The sequence below is a fragment of the Castor canadensis genome, chromosome 12, assembly GCF_047511655.1.
Source record: "Castor canadensis chromosome 12, mCasCan1.hap1v2, whole genome shotgun sequence".
Lineage (NCBI taxonomy): Eukaryota > Metazoa > Chordata > Mammalia > Rodentia > Castoridae > Castor > Castor canadensis.
The window spans coordinates 63,210,177-63,231,025 of NC_133397.1; the positions used below are offsets into that span (position 1 = coordinate 63,210,177).

The window sequence follows — 20,849 nt, forward strand, 5'->3', positions numbered from 1 at the left end:
GCAAATAAAACTGCCAGTAACATACCAAGTGCCATCACACTGAAACGTGAAAGTTAGTATAGAGTTCTAGGTTTCACCCCTAGCACCACACACAAGGAGAGAGCTGGAGGAGAGGCACAGCACAAGTGTCTGCTGAAGTGCTTGCCTAGCAAGGTGAGGCCATGGGTTCAGTCCCCAAGACCACGAAAAGAAAAAAAGAAGAAGAAAGAAAAAAAAAAGTGTTCTTTATTTCTCTTGATTACTGATTAGTTTTTTTCTTTTCTTTTTTTTTTTTTCCCGTGGTGCCAGGGGCTGAACTTAGGGCCTTGCACTTGCTAGGCAGACACTATCACTTTAGCCATGCATCTAGCCAGCCCTTTTTGCTTTTGTTATTTTTGAGATATTTTTGATTGCTTTATGCCTGGGGTGGCCTGGACCACAATCCTCCTAGTTGTACTTCTCTGCCTAGCTGGGATGACAGGTGTGAGCTTCCATACTCAGCCATTAATTGAGATGGGGTCTTGTGAATTTTTTGTCCAGGCTGGCCTTGAATGATGATTTTCTCCATTTTTGCCTCCCAGGTAAGTAGGATTATAGGCTTGAGCTACCTCACCCAGCTCAACAATTTTTTTTTTTATTATTCATATGTGCATACAAGGCTTGGGTCATTTCTCCCCCCTGCCCCCACCCCCTCCCTTACCACCCACTCCGCCCCCTCCCTCTTCCCCCCCACCCCCTCAATACCCAGCAGAAACTATTTTGCCCTTATTTCTAATTTTGTTGTAGAGAGAGTATAAGCTATAACAGGAAGGAACAAGGGTTTTTGCTGGTTGAGATAAGGATAGCTATACAGGGCATTGACTCGCATTGATTTCCTGTGCGTGGGTGTTACCTTCTAGGTTAATTCTTTTTGATCTCACTTTTTCTCTAGTTCCTGGTCCCCTTCTCCTATTGGCCTCAGTTGCTTTAAGGTATCTGCTTTAGTTTCTCTGCGTTAAGGGCAACAAATGCTAGCTAGTTTTTTAGGTGTCTTACCTATCCTCACCCCTCCCTTGTGTGCTCTCGCTTTTATCATGTGCTCAAAGTCCAACCCCTTGTTGTGTTTGCCCTTGATCTAATGTCCACATATGAGGGAGAACATACGATTTTTGGTCTTTTGGGCCAGGCTAACCTCACTCAGAATGATGTTCTCCAATTCCATCCATTTACCAGCAAATGATAACATTTCGTTCTTCTTCATGGCTGCATAGAATTCCATTGTGGATAGATACCACATTTTTTAAATCCATTCGTCAGTGGTGGGGCATCTTGGCTGTTTCCATAACTTGGCTATTGTGAATAGTGCCGCAATAAACATGGGTGTGCAGGTGCCTCTGGAGTAATCTGTGTCACAGTCTTTTGGGTATATCTCAACAATTTTTAAAACTAAAAAATACGTAAGTATAAAATGAAATTTTTCAAGCATTCAGGACAATCTAGAAGTTAATATAATGAGCATTCATATGTTATTACATCTTATCATTTCCTCAAATTTTTGTGAAAATTTTGTCGTTTTTTTTTGAGGGGGATGATACTGAGGTTTAAACTCAAGGCTTTGTGCAAGGCAAGCTTGAGCTATACCTCCAACCCTTTTTGTTCTGGTTATTTTGAAAATATGGTATTACTTTTTGCCCAAGTTGGCCTGGACTGTGATCCTCCTATTTTTGGCTTCCTGCCACATCTGGAATGGCAGGCCCTTACCACCATGCCCAGCTTTTTCCTACTGAGATGGGGTCTTGAGAATTTTTTTTTTTTTGCTTAGAGTTGCCTAGAATAGTGATCCTTCTGATTTCAGCTTTCCAGGTAGCTAGGATCGGAGGCACAAGCCACTGGTGCCCAGCAAATTTTGTCTTTTGTAAAAGATGAAATGGCACAAACACAAAGAAAGAACCCCATTTTCCCAGTAGGTTGTATCAACTTCTCTCCCCCAGGGTGAACAGTACAGTGAATTTGTTGCTCACTGCTGTCACGAATGCTTTTACAGACACACAGAAACTATACCCATAAACTATACATAGAAGCACTTTGCCTATTTTTACACATGATAGAAATGACATCAGAGAGCATCACTACTCCACTACCATTTTTTTACTGAGTACTGTTTTTGAGATTTATCCATATTCATAAAGTGGAATAGGTAACACAAGAAAATAATGAAAAGAGCTAAACCTGATTCCAAAACTGAACAAAAAGACACCAAAAGCCCCTTTTGAATTCTTTCTTCAGAAGGGGCCCTTATATTCCCACTTCTCCAATTCCTTTGGAAACCTTGCCTGTTTTCCCTGACAGTTCTGGGGTGGGAAATGTGCAGGGACGAAGGCACTTTCTGGCTCCACACTGGTGTAAGTCAGCAGACCTTCATCTAAAGGGACTTGACGACAAGGCTCAGCAAGTGAAGCAAGTGAAAAAAGATAGACGCCATTTTATTCAATAGTTCTCTTCTAGGAAGTTATGCTAACTCAGTATCTCAGTCAAGTATTCATGAATGATGATGTCAAATTATACATTCAAATTATTTGTTTTAGAGAATAAAATCTTTTGGAGGTAACACTTACAATTGGCGTTCCGAAAGGAATGTAACCTGTGAATGGAGAGAGAAAAGAATCAGGTATTATGACCTATCTGTCTCTCAACTGAGATACCCAGGAATCTCCTGGCTTGGTCTGTTTCATGACTGTGGCAAAAAGGCTCAGGACAGTTAGGCAGGAGGCACCTCCAGCCCCAGGCAACTTTCCCCTACAGCAAGGGTCTCCCCTGTGACCCCAGCTTCCCTCTCTCCATTCCTCTTTAGCCAGGCAGCTCTTCCCATCCAGAATCAGAGGCCCACTGTCCCTGCAGGCAGGGCTGCCCAGGCCCAGGTCCACCAGCAGTGCTCTGGCCTTCATCTCCGTAGAGTACAACGCCTCTGCACCCATTCATTACATTCCCAGACCCCAGAATGTCTCATTTCTTGCTCAGCTGTCTTTCTGTACTTCCCTGACACCATGACCATCCTGGAAAGAGAATTCCCTACCCACCTGAGGCACACACCTAAGTCTCTAGTGCCCTGATTGCATAGCCTCCGTAGAGCAGAAGAAGGCTGGGGTGAAGCATAGCCAGGCCCTAGCTCAGTCTCCTCACTACTTGTGGCCCCCAGCAAGGCTCCTACTCCTGTCAGTGGGCAGATCTCCTGTCCCCAGCCTCTGACTTGGAGCAGCAGTCAGCTGGCACTGGGCATCAGGGAGCATGCTCATCCTAGTTGCACCTAAAACATAGTTCTCATCCCCTGCGTGTGCATAACTGTGTATACAGGAGATGTGGCTCTATTGCCCCCCCAACTCTGGGGAGAGGTCCCAAGTTTGGTCAGGGCCTCTGAGGAATGCATGACTGAAAAAGGTTCAGAATTACAAGAGAAACTAGGCTTGGGTGAGAGCTTGCCAGGCCTGGGGCAGGGACTGGGAGCAAGACAGTCACAGCTCTAAGATGCTAGGAGCCTTGGCTGCCTCACAATTCACAAAGCCAGGGGCCATGGGACACTAACTGCCCCAGTTTGCAAGATGGCATCATGTGACCTTCCATACCCTGGTTGTTTAATCTCTAGCCTCCATGAGGTCAGGTTCTCAAGAGTGGGGACCCTGACTGACTCATCCAGCCATGTATGGTCTTCCCAAAGCAGCATGCAGCAGCCCTCCATGTCACTTTTGTGACTCATGGTGGACATACTTCACTGCACTGAGAAATGGCAAGGAAGTGATGGCATATTGGTATGAGTGTGACCTTCTGCAGGGTGACCCTGGGCAAGACCTATAACCTGTCAGAACCACAGACAGGATAACCACGCCAGCCCCAGCCAGTATTTGTGCAAGTAATTTCTGAGCCATAAGGCCCAGATGTACAGAAATAGTCCTCTAGAGACCACTGGGTGGGGACTTCCTGGGGCAGGGATCTTGTAACCCCCTCTGCCCAAGGTCTCCACAGAATAGGAATCCTGCCTTCTCCATGTGTGTAGTAGTGCAAAATCAACACAACCATTCAAAACAGAGGGTATACAGCAGATCAGAGTATAGGGAGCTAATCTGGAGACCAATAGCCTGGAACAGGGAGCAGTGAGTGACCTAGAAGGAAAGAGTACATGGCACTCAAGTCTAAGAGGAGTGGCTTGTAGAAGTTAGGTCTTGCCCATAGCAGAAGTATGAAGCAGCCCTAATGGGCGGTAGGGGTACGACCTAGGCAGGGGACCAGATTTGCCCTGGAGACCACCGTTCTACCCAACTGCTCAGGCAGAAAAGGCAAGTAAGTACCAAAGGGGATTCTGAGCCTGACCAGAATCTTGCATGGTAGAGCTAAGATGAACATGCAGGTGTGATTGTGGCTGTTCGTGTGACAGGCTGTTCCCTCTTAGGCCAGCACATAGGGCCATTCCTAGAACTGTGACTACAGTCAGCATCACAGGCTGAGCAGAGGCAGAAGGGTCCCAGCTTACCTGACATTCTAAAAGGCATGAAGATCTTTTCATTGGTGTCCGGGTGTAGAATAGCCTGGCAAGAGCCGGGAACAGAGCATAGGGTAACAGTGGGGAGAGGAGGAAGAAGGGGAGGAGGGGACAAACAGAGGCATTAGGACAGGAAGGAGGTTAAGGACAGGTTTCCCAGATGACTCACATGCCAGAGGCTGTATGTTACCTTCTGGCTGGTCAGTTCTTTCTACCATTCAGGGCAAGAGAAAATGCAAATTGGGCCATGAACAGCACCTTTTCCTGACTAGTCCTCAAAGCTGAGTGCAGCAGGGACCCTCTCCTTCTGCCTGGCACACAGCAGAATCAGAATTTTGTGGATGGAGCCCGTCTTTTCCTGAAGAAAGCACCCAGGGCAAGGTCAGCCTGGCCTAAGCTCCAGACTGCAGAAGCCCAGGCCCTCAGGTACTTGAGTCGAAGGAAGAGGTGAGGTGACCAGGGACAAGGGAAGGGGAGAGGTTGGGTACCAAATAGCCATGGGAGGAGGGGCTTCCACTAGATCTCTGGGACAGGGAAGGGAGAGATTTGGGAAGGTATGGGAAAGGAAAGAAAAAGAATCCCAAATTGGATTACCTGCTTGATTTTCTGTGCACTCCAGAGCTAGAAGAGAGAAAAGAATAAAAATTAAAAGCACCTATCAGTTCAAGGTCTCAGAGCTATGATTTCTAACCAAGTGATCCAGCCATAAAAGCATAAGAGGCTCGTACTACTTGGCAGCCACCCAGAAGGTGTGACATCAAAGGGCAGGCCCATCCCAAGTGGCACACAAACCAGGGCTCTACACTCTGGCTGCATGTTAGAGTGGCATGGAGAATTCTTTCCACATTTTCCAAAAGCAACCTGGTTGATTCTAAGGTGTAATGAAGTAAGTAAGATTCTTGAGATGCCTCCCAGAACCACTAGCATGACTTTTTCAGAGAGAGACTGCCTGGCTTCCTGGCTTTGCCACTGCTACCTCTAAAGAGTGCTACCTCTTCATCTGTGAACCAGGGACAGCAGTCATGCCTCTGACATAGGAGTGTTGATAGGTATCTGAAAGGTGATTGGAGCAGCAGCAGCACATAGTTATGTGTTTTGTAAGTGCTTGCTTTAGTTGATATTATTATTCCCGTTATTGTTATTATAAGATGGTTATAGGGAGAAAAAAGTGGCTTTCAAACAAGTGAGGATATTGTCACTCCAGCACAGCTGGGGTGGGGACAGACCGGTGAAATAGAACAATCTGCCAATCCCTTTAAGTTATATAAATACTGTATTTCATTAACTCTAAGACCATTGATCCTAAGACACCTTACCATGTGTGGCCTAAGAAAGAAAACTGGCAGAATCTGACCACAAAGCAATGCTGGGCAAGCTGACCAGGGTGTCAAGGTTACCTCCCCCTGGTGGGAGTGGGGGAGGGGGAGACTACACAGGATGAAAACTTGTGACCTAATGCCAAAAACCTCCATCAATTAAAAGACTCATTTTATTCTAAAGATGTTAAAATGTGAAGACATAGGCCTTTTCGAATCAAGGAAACGTGGTATTTAAAAATCGACATTGTGGGCAAACCAAAGGCCAGTGCATGTTTTCATAGAGAAAGAAAGGTATGGGGCTGGAAGGCAGAGGCTACCAGCAACTTATGTTGAAGGTTTTACAGTAAATTATTTGCTATGCTTCATTTATATGGCAACATTGGTCATCAGGAATAGAAATTAAACTGCAGCAGCTAAGAAGGCTACTGGGCAGTAAAAATAGAAGTTATGAAATTGATACATTAAAGTTGTTACATTTTACAGCTGAGTCCTTCAAACCTTAATTCACAGTTTAATTAATGTTTATTTTAGATACATTTCAAACATACTTGATTGTCTGCTATATCAGATTAGGAAGATTAGAAGCCATAGATTTTCAAAAAATAATAATAGGAAAAGAGGGGACTGAGGAGAGAAAAAACAAATGCAGAATCACTGTTTTCACAAAGGTAAGTGAGAACATTACAGCAAAGGGAGGGAAAATGATGAAAAACTTGTCTTTTTCTCTACTCAGAAAGTGCTTTTCTGGCTAGCCTGGTGGCTCACTGCTAGATTCCAGCTACTTGGGAAGGATTGTAGTGCAAGGCCAGCCTGGGCAAAAAAGTTCTCAAGACCCCATTTCAATCCGAGGTTGGGTGCAGTGGCACATGTCTGTCATCCCAGTTATGCAGGAAAGCACAAATAGAAGGAATGTAGTCCAGGTTGGCCGGGCATAAAGTGAGACCCTATCTCAAAAATAACCAAAGCATAAAGGGCTGGAGGCGAGACTCAAGTCCCTGAGATCAACCCCCAGTGCTGCCAAAAGGAAAAAAAGACTGCCTTCCTGAAGTACATCTGCAAGGCCAGGCTCTGTCCCAGGTGCAACCCCAGGTCCTGGCACAGCCTCCTGACATCACACCTCCACTTCATTCTTTCATTTCTGGGTCTTCTCACCTCTGGATCTGGATTCATAGTCCCACCTCAGGGAGGCAGGAACTTGCCTTTCAGCACCCTCTCTGGCTACCTCCCACAGCACCTGGCACAGAGTAGGTGGTCAGTAAGTGTTTGGTAAATGAATAGCATCTAAGATAATTATATTCCCAAGACTCAATTGACTTCTGGCCAATCATGGTGGAGCGATGTGTTTCTCTCCTCTTCCCCCAAACTCTCAGTAAAAGTTCAGCAAAGGAATAAACCAGCTGAACCCCCTACTTCCCAGGGAAGAGGAACCTGGCAGCAGGGAGAGACTTCGTGCAATTTGGGAGGTAGAAAGCTGATGAGGAATGGCCAGCAGTGGTGCAGAAGTAGCAGAGTGCATCTCGTGCCCCCATGGAGAGGGGGCCCACTCTTGCACATGGGTCTCCACAGGAGTCCCCCCAAGACACAGAAGACAGGAAGATGGAGACTCCCTCCTCTGGGAAAACAGAAAGTCTCCCAGAGGAATGACCACAAAGAGGATCACAAGGGCAAACCACCAATGTTGCTGAAAAGGAGGCCCTGTTACAATTACTGTCATTTGTTTGTTTTGCAGTGCTTGAGATGAAACCCTGGGTCTTGTGCATGGTAGGCAAGGGCTTTACCACTGAGCTGCATCCCAGGCCATGTGACTGCTATCTCGACTTTCTTTGAATTCATGTTGTGTATAAGTGAAGACCAGTGGACAGTGGTGCACATGCTAAGGGCCTAGAGCCCCTTCTCAAATAATCCTATAAACCACCGTCTCATTGACTACCCTCCATTCCCAGCAGAGGGCTGGATGCAGGGAGGATAGAGTAGGACAAGCAGAGCTCTGGGTCTGCACTTGACCCACAAGGGTCCCCTTGGCCAAGGAAGTAGAATATTAAATATTGAATTAAAAAAAAAAAACACCTTGGGCCAGACATGGCATTGCACACCCATAATCCAAGCTACTAGGAAGGCAGAGGTGGGAGGATCACAGTTCACAGCCAGCCCAGGCAAAAAGTTAACAAGACACTATGGTACATAACTGTAGTCCCAGTACTTGGGAGGCTGAGGTAGGAGGATCATGAGTTAAAGGCCAGCCTGGGATATATAGTGAGACTCTATCTCAAGAAAATAGAACCAAAACAAACAAACAAACAAACAAATCCTTGCTCAATGAGCATACATGCACATACATAGAAAAAAAAATTCCAAGGAAATGAGACAATGCAGGAACTAAAGAGAACTTTAAAACAGTACAGTACCTTCAGAGAGTAAGACATGAAAGAGAAATAGGATGTACTGAAAAAGACAAACCCCACCTCTACCTCTTACTGCATGCACAGCCCTGGGAAAACTACCTTGCCTCTGTGCCTTGGTTTTTCCATCAGTGCAATGGATTGCTGTAGGGGCTGGGAAAATACAGAGATTTGTGTTCCCCTGCAGCACACCAGTGGGCTCCTGGACTGGGTGCTAGCTAGTAGACTATGGGTGGAAATGGTGATCATCATTTTGCCTGACTCCAAACTCTGCCACTGAAGACCCAGCAGAAGACATGGAAGCTCAAGAGTCATGAAGTGAAAAGAACCTGATCCCCTAACAATAGCTTGTGCCAAGTTCCCAAGATGCACTGGAGTCAGACATGATCGAGAAATAACCCTTACTTCCATGAGTCTCTGAAATCTGGGGCTTGTTTGTTACAGCACTTGGCTTAATCTGACTCCTACAGAGGGTTAAATGAGATATGCCTACGTAAAGAGATGGACTCAGAAAGCATACTCAGTATGGTTGCCTAAAATAGAGGGAAAACAATTCAAATGAACATATTTTCTAAAGGATGTAATCATCTTCCACGGCAACTTCATCCCTATTGTATTACCGCCAGCATTCCTGTGAAGAGGGCAGACTGTCACAGGATAACTCATCTCAGAGATATTAGGTGGCTCAGTCAGGGCCCCAAGTATCTGGTGGCAGGATGGAGGTAGAGCCCCAGTTCTTGTGGCTGCTAGACGGGGTCCTTCCAGGAGTGGACCAATGTCTGAAATCAGTCAAGGTGACTGCCAGGCCTGAGGCTCAAGAGAAGGGACTGACTGGCATCTCCAGGGGTCCCAGAGCATCTGGCAGCATATGCTCCCAGTCAATGCCTTGAGTCTCCCCTCCCACCAGTGACAGGCCAAACAGCACCACACTGGGAAGCCAGGGCTGCACTATGCCCCTCAGAGGCAAGGACAGCCTCCTCTACATGTACCCGGGGCAGTGGTGGGGTATAGGGCAGATCAGTCACAAAGGCAGGAGAGCAGAAGCGGAAGTGGCAGGAAGGCCTTCAGGAGGCTGGGGGCCCAGAGTCCATAGACAGGTTTCCCTGCCCACAAGTGACACTGCCCTCAGGAGGCTGGGGGCCCAGAGCCCATAGACAGGTTTCCCTGCCCACAAGTGACACTGCCCAGATCCACACAGTGCCACTGCCACAGATAAAAGCAGTAATAAAGCCTTCCATGACAACTCCATGCTGTTCTATTTGGCCGAGCACTATCCCCCTCATGAAACTACCTGATTCTCACACTTGGAAGCTTGTTCCTCGGGACAAATGAGAAAATCAATGCTAAGAGCCCTGTCCAAGCTCTCAGAGGTAGGGCCTAAGCTATAGTTCATGACCCCTGACTCCTCCATTCTTTCTCATTCATTCATTCCCATTTTCGCTGATGGAGTGGCTCAAGCAGTAAGACAGCCTGCCTAGCAAGCATGAGGACCTGAGTTCAAACTTCAGTGCTGCCAAAAAAAAAAAAAAAAAAGTTAACCTATTTAATGAACACATGCTCTGAATTAGACACTCTTCTAAAAAGGCCTTATAACTCTTATTTAGTCTCCTGGACACCCTAGGAGGTTGGGACTACTGTATCTTCCATTTCACAGGTGCGGAAACTAAGGCACAGAAAGGTTAAATGACTTGTCCAAAGTCCCAGAGCAAGGATTTGAGCCCAAGGAGTCTGGTTGCATGTCCACTCTTAACTACGACATACACTTTTCTCTAAATGCTGTAACGCACTACACGCTGTTCTGCAACTTGGGCATGTCATATATTTGGTATTTTTCCATATTAGCATTATAGAGAGCTAGTGGCCTGTCCTTAATGGAAACCTTGAGTGTGAATATTATAAACTGTGTTGGGCTGAGGATGTCGCTTAGTGATACCTGCCTAACATGCACAAAGCCATGGGTTCAATCCCCAGCACTGCAAAACAAGTTAATAAAAATAAAACAACCCTCCCCTATTGGACTTTTGACTATTTCCCATCTTTTTTTTTATCATGGTAAAATATACATAACAAAAAAATAAAATTTACCATGTTTAAATGTACAGCTTGGTGGAATTAAGTACACACACACTGTTATGCAACCATCACTACCACCATCCTTCTCCACTTTTTCATCTTCCCCAAAAGAAACACCATACCCACTAAACACAAGTCCTCAGTCCTCCCAGCAAGCACTGCTCTACTTTGGGCCTCTATAAATTTGACTATACTAGCTAGCTCATAGGAGTGGAGTTATATAATATTTGTGTGGTTTTTTGTGGTGACTGTCATATCTTTTATCAGAGTGGTTATAAACTGTACTCCAGTGAATTTGACTGGAGTTATCACTATTATATCATGAGCATTTAAAGAAAAAAGGAAAATGATGCAGACATATTTAGCACAATACAGAAGAAATGATGGTCTCTCTAGGGAGGAAAAGTGGGCAATTGGGGGGGTCAGGAAAGGAGACTTCTTTTTCTATTCTCTGGGGTTTTTTTATACCTCTAGAATTCTGCATCTTGTTATTTATTGCCTTCTAAAAATGTTAAAAATTATAGGTAGGGCTAGGGGTGTATCTCAGTGATAGAGTACTTGCCCTGGGCTCATGTACTATAAATAAATTAAAGAAATAAAATAGAGGTAATCACTATAAAAATAGAGTGCATGACATTTAAGTCCTTTATTGACCCCTGTGGCACAGAACATTAACTGCCCAACAAAATCTATATACTCTATGGTAGCTGAAAGGTAGTTGACCCATAGTTTACATTTCCCAGGCTAGCTGACTGAGCCCCCAGTGACCTTAGAGAGGAAGTGAGATGTGCCTTTCAATTCCAGTACCTCCCCTCCAGGCTTTGTGTTCTCTCCTGCCAGCCAGCTTAAGGATGTGGTTACAGCCCAGCCTCAGTCATGCAGAAAGGAGATGGTAGAGAAGCAAGATGGACGGGGACTGGATACCTGAAGGATCCTGTGGAGTAGTCACTTGCCCACCTGGAATTCACACTGCTGACAAGAGAAACTTCTGTGTTTTGGGCGGGGGTTCTTTTTGTTACAGCAACTAGGATAACTCTAATTAACCCCTTTGGGGTGACATAAAACTGCCTCCCATAATATTGGAAAAACTTTCCTGGGAAGAGAAAGGGATGGGGACAAGATGAGGCTCTGTTTACGGCACCTGGCAGTGTGTCAGACTCAGGAGGGTTGGAGGGATGTGGGAGGGATATCTCCATTTTCCACAAATATTCTCAGTATGATCTGATTTTATTTGGACTTATCCCATCTCCAAGACTGCAGTAACAACAGTCAGGGTCACACACTTTGGCCCTGGTTCAGTCACTAAATTGCCTGATTAAATTGCCTGATCTTCCTGCACAAGTTCCCTCACACCTTAGACATGCATAGCTTTAAAAACTGATTAGGCAGGAGGAGGGGAAGGAGAACTCTCCAGGGCCCCTTCCTGTCCAATAGTCCACTATACCAGGCCCAGTTTATAGGGAGACCAGCTAAAGGAGTCAGGTCTAACTCTCTGGATCTGGGCTTTTCCTGTGACCTGCTAGACCCACAAGTTAAATAAATGCTGGGTGCAGAAGTGGCAGCAGGTACTGCCCATAAACTCAAAGTTGTTTGCTAGTTTGAAGTCCAGCCTGCTATCAGGTCACAGGGGAGGCCCATCCTGGGGTGTAATGCCTTGCATTGGAAGATAACTCAGATGCAGTGACTGGACCATCCCGAGGCCAGGGAGCCCTCCACATCCTGCTGGCAGCCCATTGAAGCATCTTGACTTCAAACTGTAGTTCCTAGTAGTGACCTTATTCATCTGGTCTCAGCCTCACTCTCTCTGTTCCAGGCTGAACATGAAAATGTGTAACCTGACCCCTTTGGAGTTTCTGGCAATAAACCAGCATGGATAAGACACTTTGGACTCTGCTTGATTTCCCATCTTAGAAAATGGAGACAAAGGGCAGTGTGGGAAAGCCAGCTAGGTGACTGAAATAATACAGTTCACTGATTTGAGAAGTGGCCAGCATCTCAGCTGAGTTGCCCTCTGAACCTGAGACAAGGGCAGGAGTGGGTCCCACCTGCCTCCAGGAGGCAGGAGCCACCCCAGCACCCAGGGGGAGAGCACATGCCCAGACCCTGCCCCCAGTCTGCCTCCTTCCAAACTGCTTCTCCAAACCTCCTCAGGCAGCAATGACAGAGCCTATTTAAAACAACCTCCAGAAGGTAATTAAACAGAGCCTGAAGGGGATCCTTCTGTAAGGCAAAGGAGGCCTCCACCAAACAAACAAAAAACTTCCTCATTTATGTATTACATTCTTCCCATTAGTTTTGTTGCCATGGTAACGCCGGTAATATGTACCTATACAAGTCCCTGTGGGGTGAAGGTACCTCCGAATTCTATAGAAACAGGAAAGGAGAAGGAACCTCTGCCAGCATCTGAAACATAGCACACAACAGTTGTGACTTCCTTGTCCACAAAGAGAGAGGGTCAGACCCTGCAGCCGAACTCAGGTTTGAATTCTAAATCTCCCAGTTGCTGGCCATGATATTTGGGGCAATTTCCTTAATCTTTCTAAGCTTCTACTTCCTCACCTGAGATATGAGGTTATGAATATTTATTGTGAAAATTAACAATTCATTTATTTGGTGAACAAATATTGACTGAACATCTTCCTATGTGTTAAACTCTCCTCTAGGTAGTAAAAAGATACCTCAGTGGGGAAAATGAACAAAGAGTTCGGCTTCTGTGGTGATTATTGGCTGGGAGGGAGATAGACAACAGGCAATGAAATAATACGCGGGGGAAATTCTCTGATATGTGAGAAGGATAAATTCTGCACACAGGAAAAGTAGGACAGGGTAAGAGGATAGGGAGTGTGTGGAGGACAGGAGTTACAGCAGCGAGGTAGTTAGGGTGAATCTCAGAGGTGACACAGAAAGAGGCAGTGAGCCCTGCAGATATTTGGCGATAGGTTGTTCTGGCAGACAGAGCAGTCAGTGCAAAGGGCATAAGGCAGAAGTAGGCCTGTCTGGCATGTTTGAAGGACAGGAGGGAGGCCAGTGTGACTGGAGTGGACTGACTACGGGAAAGAAATGGGAGACATGGTCAGAGAGGAATAAGGACTTGCAGGCCATGTCAAGGCTGTAGCTTTTACTCTGAGTAGAAACAGGAGACACTACAGAGTTCCTAGTAAAGCAGTAGTTCTCATCTAGGGGTGGTTAGGGTGCACTTGGCAAACTGAGAAACATTTTGGTTGTCATGCCTGGGAAGGGTTTGTAACTGGCAGCTAGAGGGTAGAAGTCAGAGATGCAACTAAACATCCTACCGGGTACATGACAGCCCCACACCAAATACTGGGCTCCAAATGCCAACAGTGAGGAGGCTGAGACACCCTTAGCTGGGATGAATGAAGGGGCCCAAATACAGTGGAGAGACCATGTGGGAGGCCACCCCAGGGACCCAGCCGGAGTTGTGTGTATAGCATCAGCACACTGCTGGCGCCTCACACATGTGCTTCAGCTAATGGAGCAGGCCTGATCTGTGCTAACGGGAGCTCCCCAGAGTCTGAGGCCAGGGGATTAGGGGTCTGCCAGACTCTCCGGGTGCAGACAGCTTCTGATCAACATGCCATGCTGACACACACTGAAGATTTGGGGTGTAAGTACTTTTAAGCCTCTGGCATTTGCTCTGCTGTTTTCAGCAGATTCCAAACACAGCTGAGTCCATTTTCTCTCTGACAGAGGAGGAGACCTGCAGGATCTCTTACACCCCCCACTGCCCTTTCTCCTTGCTGGTAGACAGAGATCCACCCTGCATGAGGGCTCTGAGCTGCTGCTGTGTTGGGCTGCGGTAGGCATCTGGTACAGGGTGGCTAGTCCCCACCTCTAGGGAATATGGAACAGGAGCCTACATCATCCCCAGAGACCTGCTCATAGCACTCCAATTACTCCAGTAGCTTCCGGGCTAGTTTCTGTAACAGTTCTTCCCCCTCCCAGTCCACCCCAGCACTGCCACCAGGCTGATCTAGCACAATACCACTTCCACACTACTCTCTTGCTCAAGAGCTTTCAGTAGCTTCCTCTTGCTGCCCAGGACACATCCACTGCTCTACCTGGTTTTCAAAAACTTTCTCAATCTACCCTGTAACTTCCCAACTTCCCCTCAGCTCAGCTCAGCTCAGCTCAGTGAGTCATCTCACCTTGTCATCTCATCTCTGTCCCTTCATCTTGGTCTCTATCTCTGTCTGTCTCGCCATATGTCTCCCTACTCCATTCTGCTTCTCAGCTTTTGTCTGGGACTTACAGGGACTGTCCCTGGCTCTGACAAGCCCAGTGTCAGTTTCCTATCCCACCATATACTGCCTATGTGACCTTTCTGAACCTCAGTTTTCTTGCTTACAAAATGGGTTTGATATAGGTACCTACCAAAGAGATATCTACGAAGATTAATTGAGATGAAATGTAATGTGCTAGTACTTAGTGCAGTGCTTGGTACTTGATAAGAATGCTGAGTGCTGGCTCACCATGGGTAGAAGTCTTCCCTCTTAATGCCACCCACCTCCATCCATGCCAAACAACCCATAAAGCCCAGCATGTGCAAGTCAGAGTCAACCTCCAGAGACTGCTGGCTGTGCCTACAACCATATTTTTGTTCAACTGTGCCTTTGTTGTTTTAAGCACATCAAATTTCTACCAAAGGATCACTTATACTTATTTTTATTTTATCTTTGGGACTAGCAACCATTTAACAAGACAGCAGTCTCTGGAGGAGATACCACCTGCCCACAAACAGAAGACCAAAGCAAGGCCCCTGTTGATACACCTGTCTGTGTGCACCCACTAGTGAGAGGTTGCCACCAGAGAGCAGCTAAGATGACCAACTAGTAGAAAAAGAGTGCATGCAAGTACCAATTACTGCCCATGGCATCAAGACAGACCACAAGCATCGGGACAAGCCACAGGATTCTGACCCACATATCTGCAAAAGAATGCAGAGGAGGTCACTTGTCCACTTTAATACCAAGAACTATCCTGGTCCCCTTTGGATGGCACAGATATGACCCTTGAGCAGGGTCAACCTGAGCCAGGAACTGGGCTGTCCTTAATTCCAGGCGGCTGAGGCTTCCCCAAGCCTGAAGCTGACACCTCATAGCTGTCCCCTCTCTTCCACTGTTGTGAAGGCCAGGAGTGTGGCCTTGCTGATTGACACCCAGGGAGGGAGGCACTGTGACAGCCACGCAGAGCCCAATCCCTAGTGCTCTGGGGTGGGAAGGAGCTGCTTCCAGGGCAGAGCAGCAGGCTCACACCTCAAGCACTGTGCTACCCAGCCACCAGATGGACCCTGCAGGCATCACTGCATGCCAGAATAGGGAGCCAATGCCAGCTGCCTTCCAGTGTCCCTCCTCCCCTGCTCCCAGGAGGCACATGAGGGCTTTCAGAATAGAAAAGAAAGGAGGTCCAGGAAACAGGACAGGCAACTTTAAGCTGCTGAAGGGAGCAAAGAGGGGAAATGTGGCTTTGTTCTCTCTACTCTGGGAGCAGAAAGAGGTTCCAAGAGGCCAAGCTCAGCAGGAATGGGGCAGAGGACCCTCGGTGCCATAGCTCACACCTGTAATCCCAACTACTCAAGAGGCAGCTATTGGGGGAATCATGGTTCAAGGTTAGTCCTAGCAAAAAGTCAGCAAAACCACATCTCAGCAAACAAGCCAGGTATGACAGGGGCAAACCTGTAATCTCAGGTACAAGGGAGGCATATGTAGGAGGATCTCAGTCTGAGGCTGGCCTAGACAAAAAGTATGAGACTCTATCTGAAAAATAATTAAAGCAAAAAGAGCTAAGAGTGTGACTCAAGAAGTAGAGCACCTGCCTAGCAAGCAAGATGGGGCAGAAGGGAGCTTGGGCTTGGAGACACAGAGCCAGGAAGGGTTTGGGGGTAGACCCATCACTGATGGCAGCAGAACATTTACAGATGTGAGTACTCTTTCAGGTTAGAGAGGGCTGTAGGTTCAGGTACAGTCACCAGGTTCTTCAGGGCCCAGGGTCAGAGAGAAGTGCCATTGCTGGGGACTGCAGCCTGCTCTCCCTGCCCATAGTGTAAATGCCTTAGGATGGATGCACCCTGCATGATGCTGCATTGCAAGGCGTCTCATGGCTCCCTGAGCCCTGCACAAGGGTATCTGGTGAATGTGCTGCGTCCACTCTTAATTTGCCCTCCCTTCACCTTGCTGTGCTACCATCTGCCTCCTTCACTTCCTCTGCAGGGCTTGTTCTCTTGGCTGCTGACACACTTTGCCTGGACCACTCCTGCCCTGAGCCCCTCCTTATAGCCTCTTTTCTCTCAGATCTCAGGTGAAAAAAATCCTTCTAGACACCCCAAGTCCAGGTAGGTTATTGCTTCCACTGCTCCCCTACAGTATCATGTATCTTCACTGCCATTGTTTCAGTGGGGAGGAGGGGGTCTGCAGGCAAGAACCTCATCCAGCTTCTTCCTTGTTCCGTCTCCAGTCCCTATCCCTATCCCTGTATCTGGCCTATAGTGATGAGTCAGAGAAAAAAAAAAAAGATAAGAAAACATGAATGTCAGCCTAAGATATCCAGAAGAGCAAAAATATGAGAAAACTTAAGTATCGGCCTAAGATATCCAGTATTTGATGAATAGGAGCTCAAAATAAGAAAAAATCATCAAAGAAACAGTGTAGCCAGGCACCAGTGGCTCATGCCTGTAATGCTAACACTCTGGAAGCAGAGATCAGGAAGATTGCAATTCGAAGCCAGCTTGGGCAAATAGTTCATGAGACCCTATCTCAAAAACACCCACCACAAAAAAGGCCGGGGGACTGGTGAAGTGGTTCAAGGTGTAGGTCCTGAGTTTAAGTCCCAGTAACACAAAAAAAAAAAGAAACAGTGTAAAAATTTTTGCTAGAACTGAAAGATAGGAGCCTTTGGATATAAAGGGGTCACCAAGAATCAAAAAAAAAAATTTTTTTTAAAGAGATGGCCTTGGGGAATTTCAGAAATAAATTTTTAAAGAGAAGATCATAAATCCCCAAAGAAACCAGACAAAGAATCCGGAATGAAACAGCATCAGATTTTTCAATAGATATGTTAGAAATAAGAAAATATTAGGGCAATAAGTCTTTAATATTCTGAAGAGAAATGACTGTCAACCCAGAATTGTCTCCTGACCCAAACTATCAATTAAGGCTGAGTGCAGAATTACAATTTTTTAGACATAAAAAGACTCAAAACATCCTTCCAATTTGCCCTTTTCAAGGAGCTAACAGAAGAGTTGTGCCACTATGAAAAAGAAAGACCTGGAACTGATGGGAGGTAGGCTCCAGAAAGTAAAATGCCAAGAAAAAAATAGTGTAACTGAAAGGCAGGAGCCTTCAAATTAAAAGGAGAACTGAAAACATTAAAATGTTGCTAGAGAAGGCAGTAAGAGTTAGCAACAGAACAAAGGAAACTACCAATGGGGGAAAAAGTGAGGCAGTTGTTAATTCCAGACAAGACAGAAAGTTGAAAAAGAAAAGACATATAATCATGCATGCTATAACCAACTTGACGATGCAATAAGTGTTATTTATATAATTGCAATAGCATTATAGACCCCAAACCATGATAACTATTTTGGGAGCAGGATGGAGTAGAAGTAAGAAGTGTATTTATAGGGATGGATAATAAGAGAACAAAATCCTTATCTGCTGTAATAGACGATGCAAAAGAAATAATTAAGAAATAGCAGTATACCCGGGTGCCAGTGGCTCATGCCTATAATCCTAGCTACTTAGGAGGCTGAGATTCAGAGAATCGCAGTTCAAGGCCAGCCCAGGCAAATGGTTCTGGAGACCCCACCTCCAAAACAACCAAAGAAAAATGGACTGGAGCTGTAGCTCAAGCAGTAGAATACCTTTTTTTGCAAGCACAAAGCCCTGAGTTCAAACCCCAGTCCCACTCCACCCCCCCAAAAAAAGACAGAAAAAGAAATAGCAGTACAGATAGGTATATTAATTAGTTTGAAATACAGATTTCTATCTATATTTCAACAGATAAAAACAGCAAAAAGTAATTGCTTCTGGGGAACAGGAATAGGAATTGGAGGGAGATAGGCAACATACTGTTTTTCATTACATGTGTTTTTACACTTTTGAACTATCCATATATATTACTTTGAAAAATGTGAAATTAATTTTTTTGAAATAAAGTTTGTGAGCAAAAAAGAAAAAAGAAAAACTTTGGCATATTAACCACCAGACTCTAATCATTAAAGTGGTCCTTCCTTCCTGTTCCCCTAACCATGCCCACTTCCAAAAGACTTACCTGTTCATTGGTGACCCCTGGGCGCAGGGTCCCATGCTTGTAGTCCTCCAGGAGCTGCACAGCCTCTCTGAGACGTCTCTGCAGAAGAAAAAAAGAGAGACATTGTAGGGCATAGGTCCAGGGCTCCTAAAAGCCATTTCCATGTGGTACTGCACCAGCATCAATCAAAGTGACACACACAAAACAGTAGGAAGGCTACCAATCTAAATGCCCTTCCACAGACAAATGGCTGAACACTGATGGTATAAAAATACTATGTATGGATTCTTACTGGGTGGCTCAAACAGTGAAGCAGAGGGCTGGGATGTAGCTCAGGGACAGAGGGACAGAGCACTTGCCTAGCATATGCAAGGCCCTGGGTTCCATCCTTAGCACACCCCCATCCAAAAAAAAAAAAAAAAGTTTCCTGGTCATAGCTCCAAGATATTTTGTTGAGTGAGAAAGCAATGGTCATTTATGTGTATAAACGTAGCAAGAAGACATAGAGAGATCCACTGAATTCACAACAGGGGTTACCACAGGGTAGGAGAAAAAGACCCAGACTTGGTGCAGGTTGGAATTTTAGCTTTATTTGTAATATTGGAAGTTTTTATAAGGAGAATATACTTATGTAATACTTTCATAATTTCTTTTTGACATTTTAAAAACACTGACAGAGATATACCTACCTACCATAACTGACACAGAAAGAAAAAGAGGAAATAAAGAAGATTTAATTAAATGATTTTTTAAATCTTAAATGCTAAAGAGACAGTAATAGTGACAGAAGAGAGCTTTTGTCCCCCAAAAGACTCGTATAAGAATGTTCAAAGGGCTGAGGGTGTGGCTGAAGTGGTAGAGCCCCTGTCTAGCCAGTGTGAGGTCCTAAGTTCAAACCCCAGTACCACCAAAAAAATAAAGAAAGAATGTTTATAATAGCACTCATCACACTGCCTCAAAGTGCTAATAACTAATAAATGAATGGATCAATTGTAGTAAATGCACAATTAAATATTATACATCAATTTAAAAAATAAACTATGAATACATGTTACAATGTGGATGAATCTCACCGATATAATGGGGCAGAATACATCTTTCAAAGATGGCCACCACAATATCTCTCCATCTTCTGTGGTCTTCTAGAACCTTCCCAAATCCCCATCTAAAGGTAAAGTCTATGTCTCTTTCCCTGATTCTGGGCAGAGCTTTGTGACTGCCTTAACAAAAAAGAGAATGGCAGAAGTAAAGTGATATCACCTCTGAGACAAGATTATAAAAATGGGGCTGGCAGAATGACTCAAGTGGTAAAACGCCTGCCTAGCAAGTGTGAGGCCCTGAGTTCAAACCCTAGTACTGCCAAAAAAAAAAAAAATCCATGTGCTTAGGAACTAGGTAGGCCCTGGCACAGAGCTTCAATTGAGCCACCAGCCACTAGTCAGCATGTAGCACCCACTCACACCCACCAAGCCACCTTGGTTCCTTTTTGCCCTGGAATAAGACTGACTGCGAAAGGGAGTGTAGAGACCTCAACACGACTCCCCTGATATAAGGAGGTGGTAGACACAGTGTGCTGAGCTGGCTGACAGAACTGGGGATGAGCAGCCACAGGCTGTACTGCTGCAGCAGGAGAAACTGCCATCCCAAACCCACAGCCAGGGCCTTAGCCCATCAAACTGCATGAGCAGCACCTGTGCCCAACCTGGCCTTCAGCAGAACTGCAGGCAGTTAGGGGGCCAGGAAAGCTTTTCTTACTTGGAATGGCCTAAAGGCTGAAAAGTACTGTCTGTCCTTTTCAAATGTGTGGATGTCAATCCCCAGATACCAAAGACCCCTTCCTAGAACCTGTTCATTTCCAAAGTAGAGACAGTTTTGTGGGTTTTTCTTCCCCACAGTTGTATAAACAATCCACACTATTTAAAGAAACTGTCAGGGAGACAGGAATCGTTATGCACACCTGTAATCCCAGCTAGATGGGAGGTAGAGGTAGAAAGATTGTAGTCCAAGGCTGGTCCCAAGCAAAAGTGAAACCCTATCTGAAAAATAAACTAAACCAAAAAGGGCTGGGTATGAGGTTTAAGTGTCAGAATGCCTGCCTAGCAAGAGTGAAACCCAGAGTTCAAACTCAAGTACCTTCCAAGGCAAAAAAAAAAAAAAAAAAATAGGAAGAAAATATAAGAAAAAACAGGAAAGCACAAAATGTCATTTTAAATCACCTGTACATATTACCACTGACATAACCATGGCAAAGGTAAGGTTGACTTTTGGGCTGGTGAAGTGGCTCAAGTTGTAGAGGGCCTGCCT

The 20,849-nt window shown here is 45.6% G+C and overlaps 1 protein-coding gene across 4 annotated transcripts in view; it reads right to left on the minus strand.

Annotated features, from left to right (window-relative positions):
- Positions 1–20,849, minus strand: part of Sfxn5 (sideroflexin 5) — a 108,271-nt gene that overhangs the window by 65,597 nt on the left and 21,825 nt on the right. For all 4 annotated transcript variants that reach the window (XM_074049972.1, XM_074049971.1, XM_074049969.1 and 1 more), the window contains exons 3-6: positions 18,567–18,644; positions 5,084–5,110; positions 4,481–4,535; positions 2,574–2,599 (exon numbers count right to left, since the gene is read on the minus strand). In XM_074049972.1, coding sequence (XP_073906073.1) covers positions 2,574–2,599; positions 4,481–4,535; positions 5,084–5,110; positions 18,567–18,644 — 186 coding nt within the window. The remainder of the gene's footprint in view (positions 1–2,573; positions 2,600–4,480; positions 4,536–5,083; positions 5,111–18,566; positions 18,645–20,849) is intronic.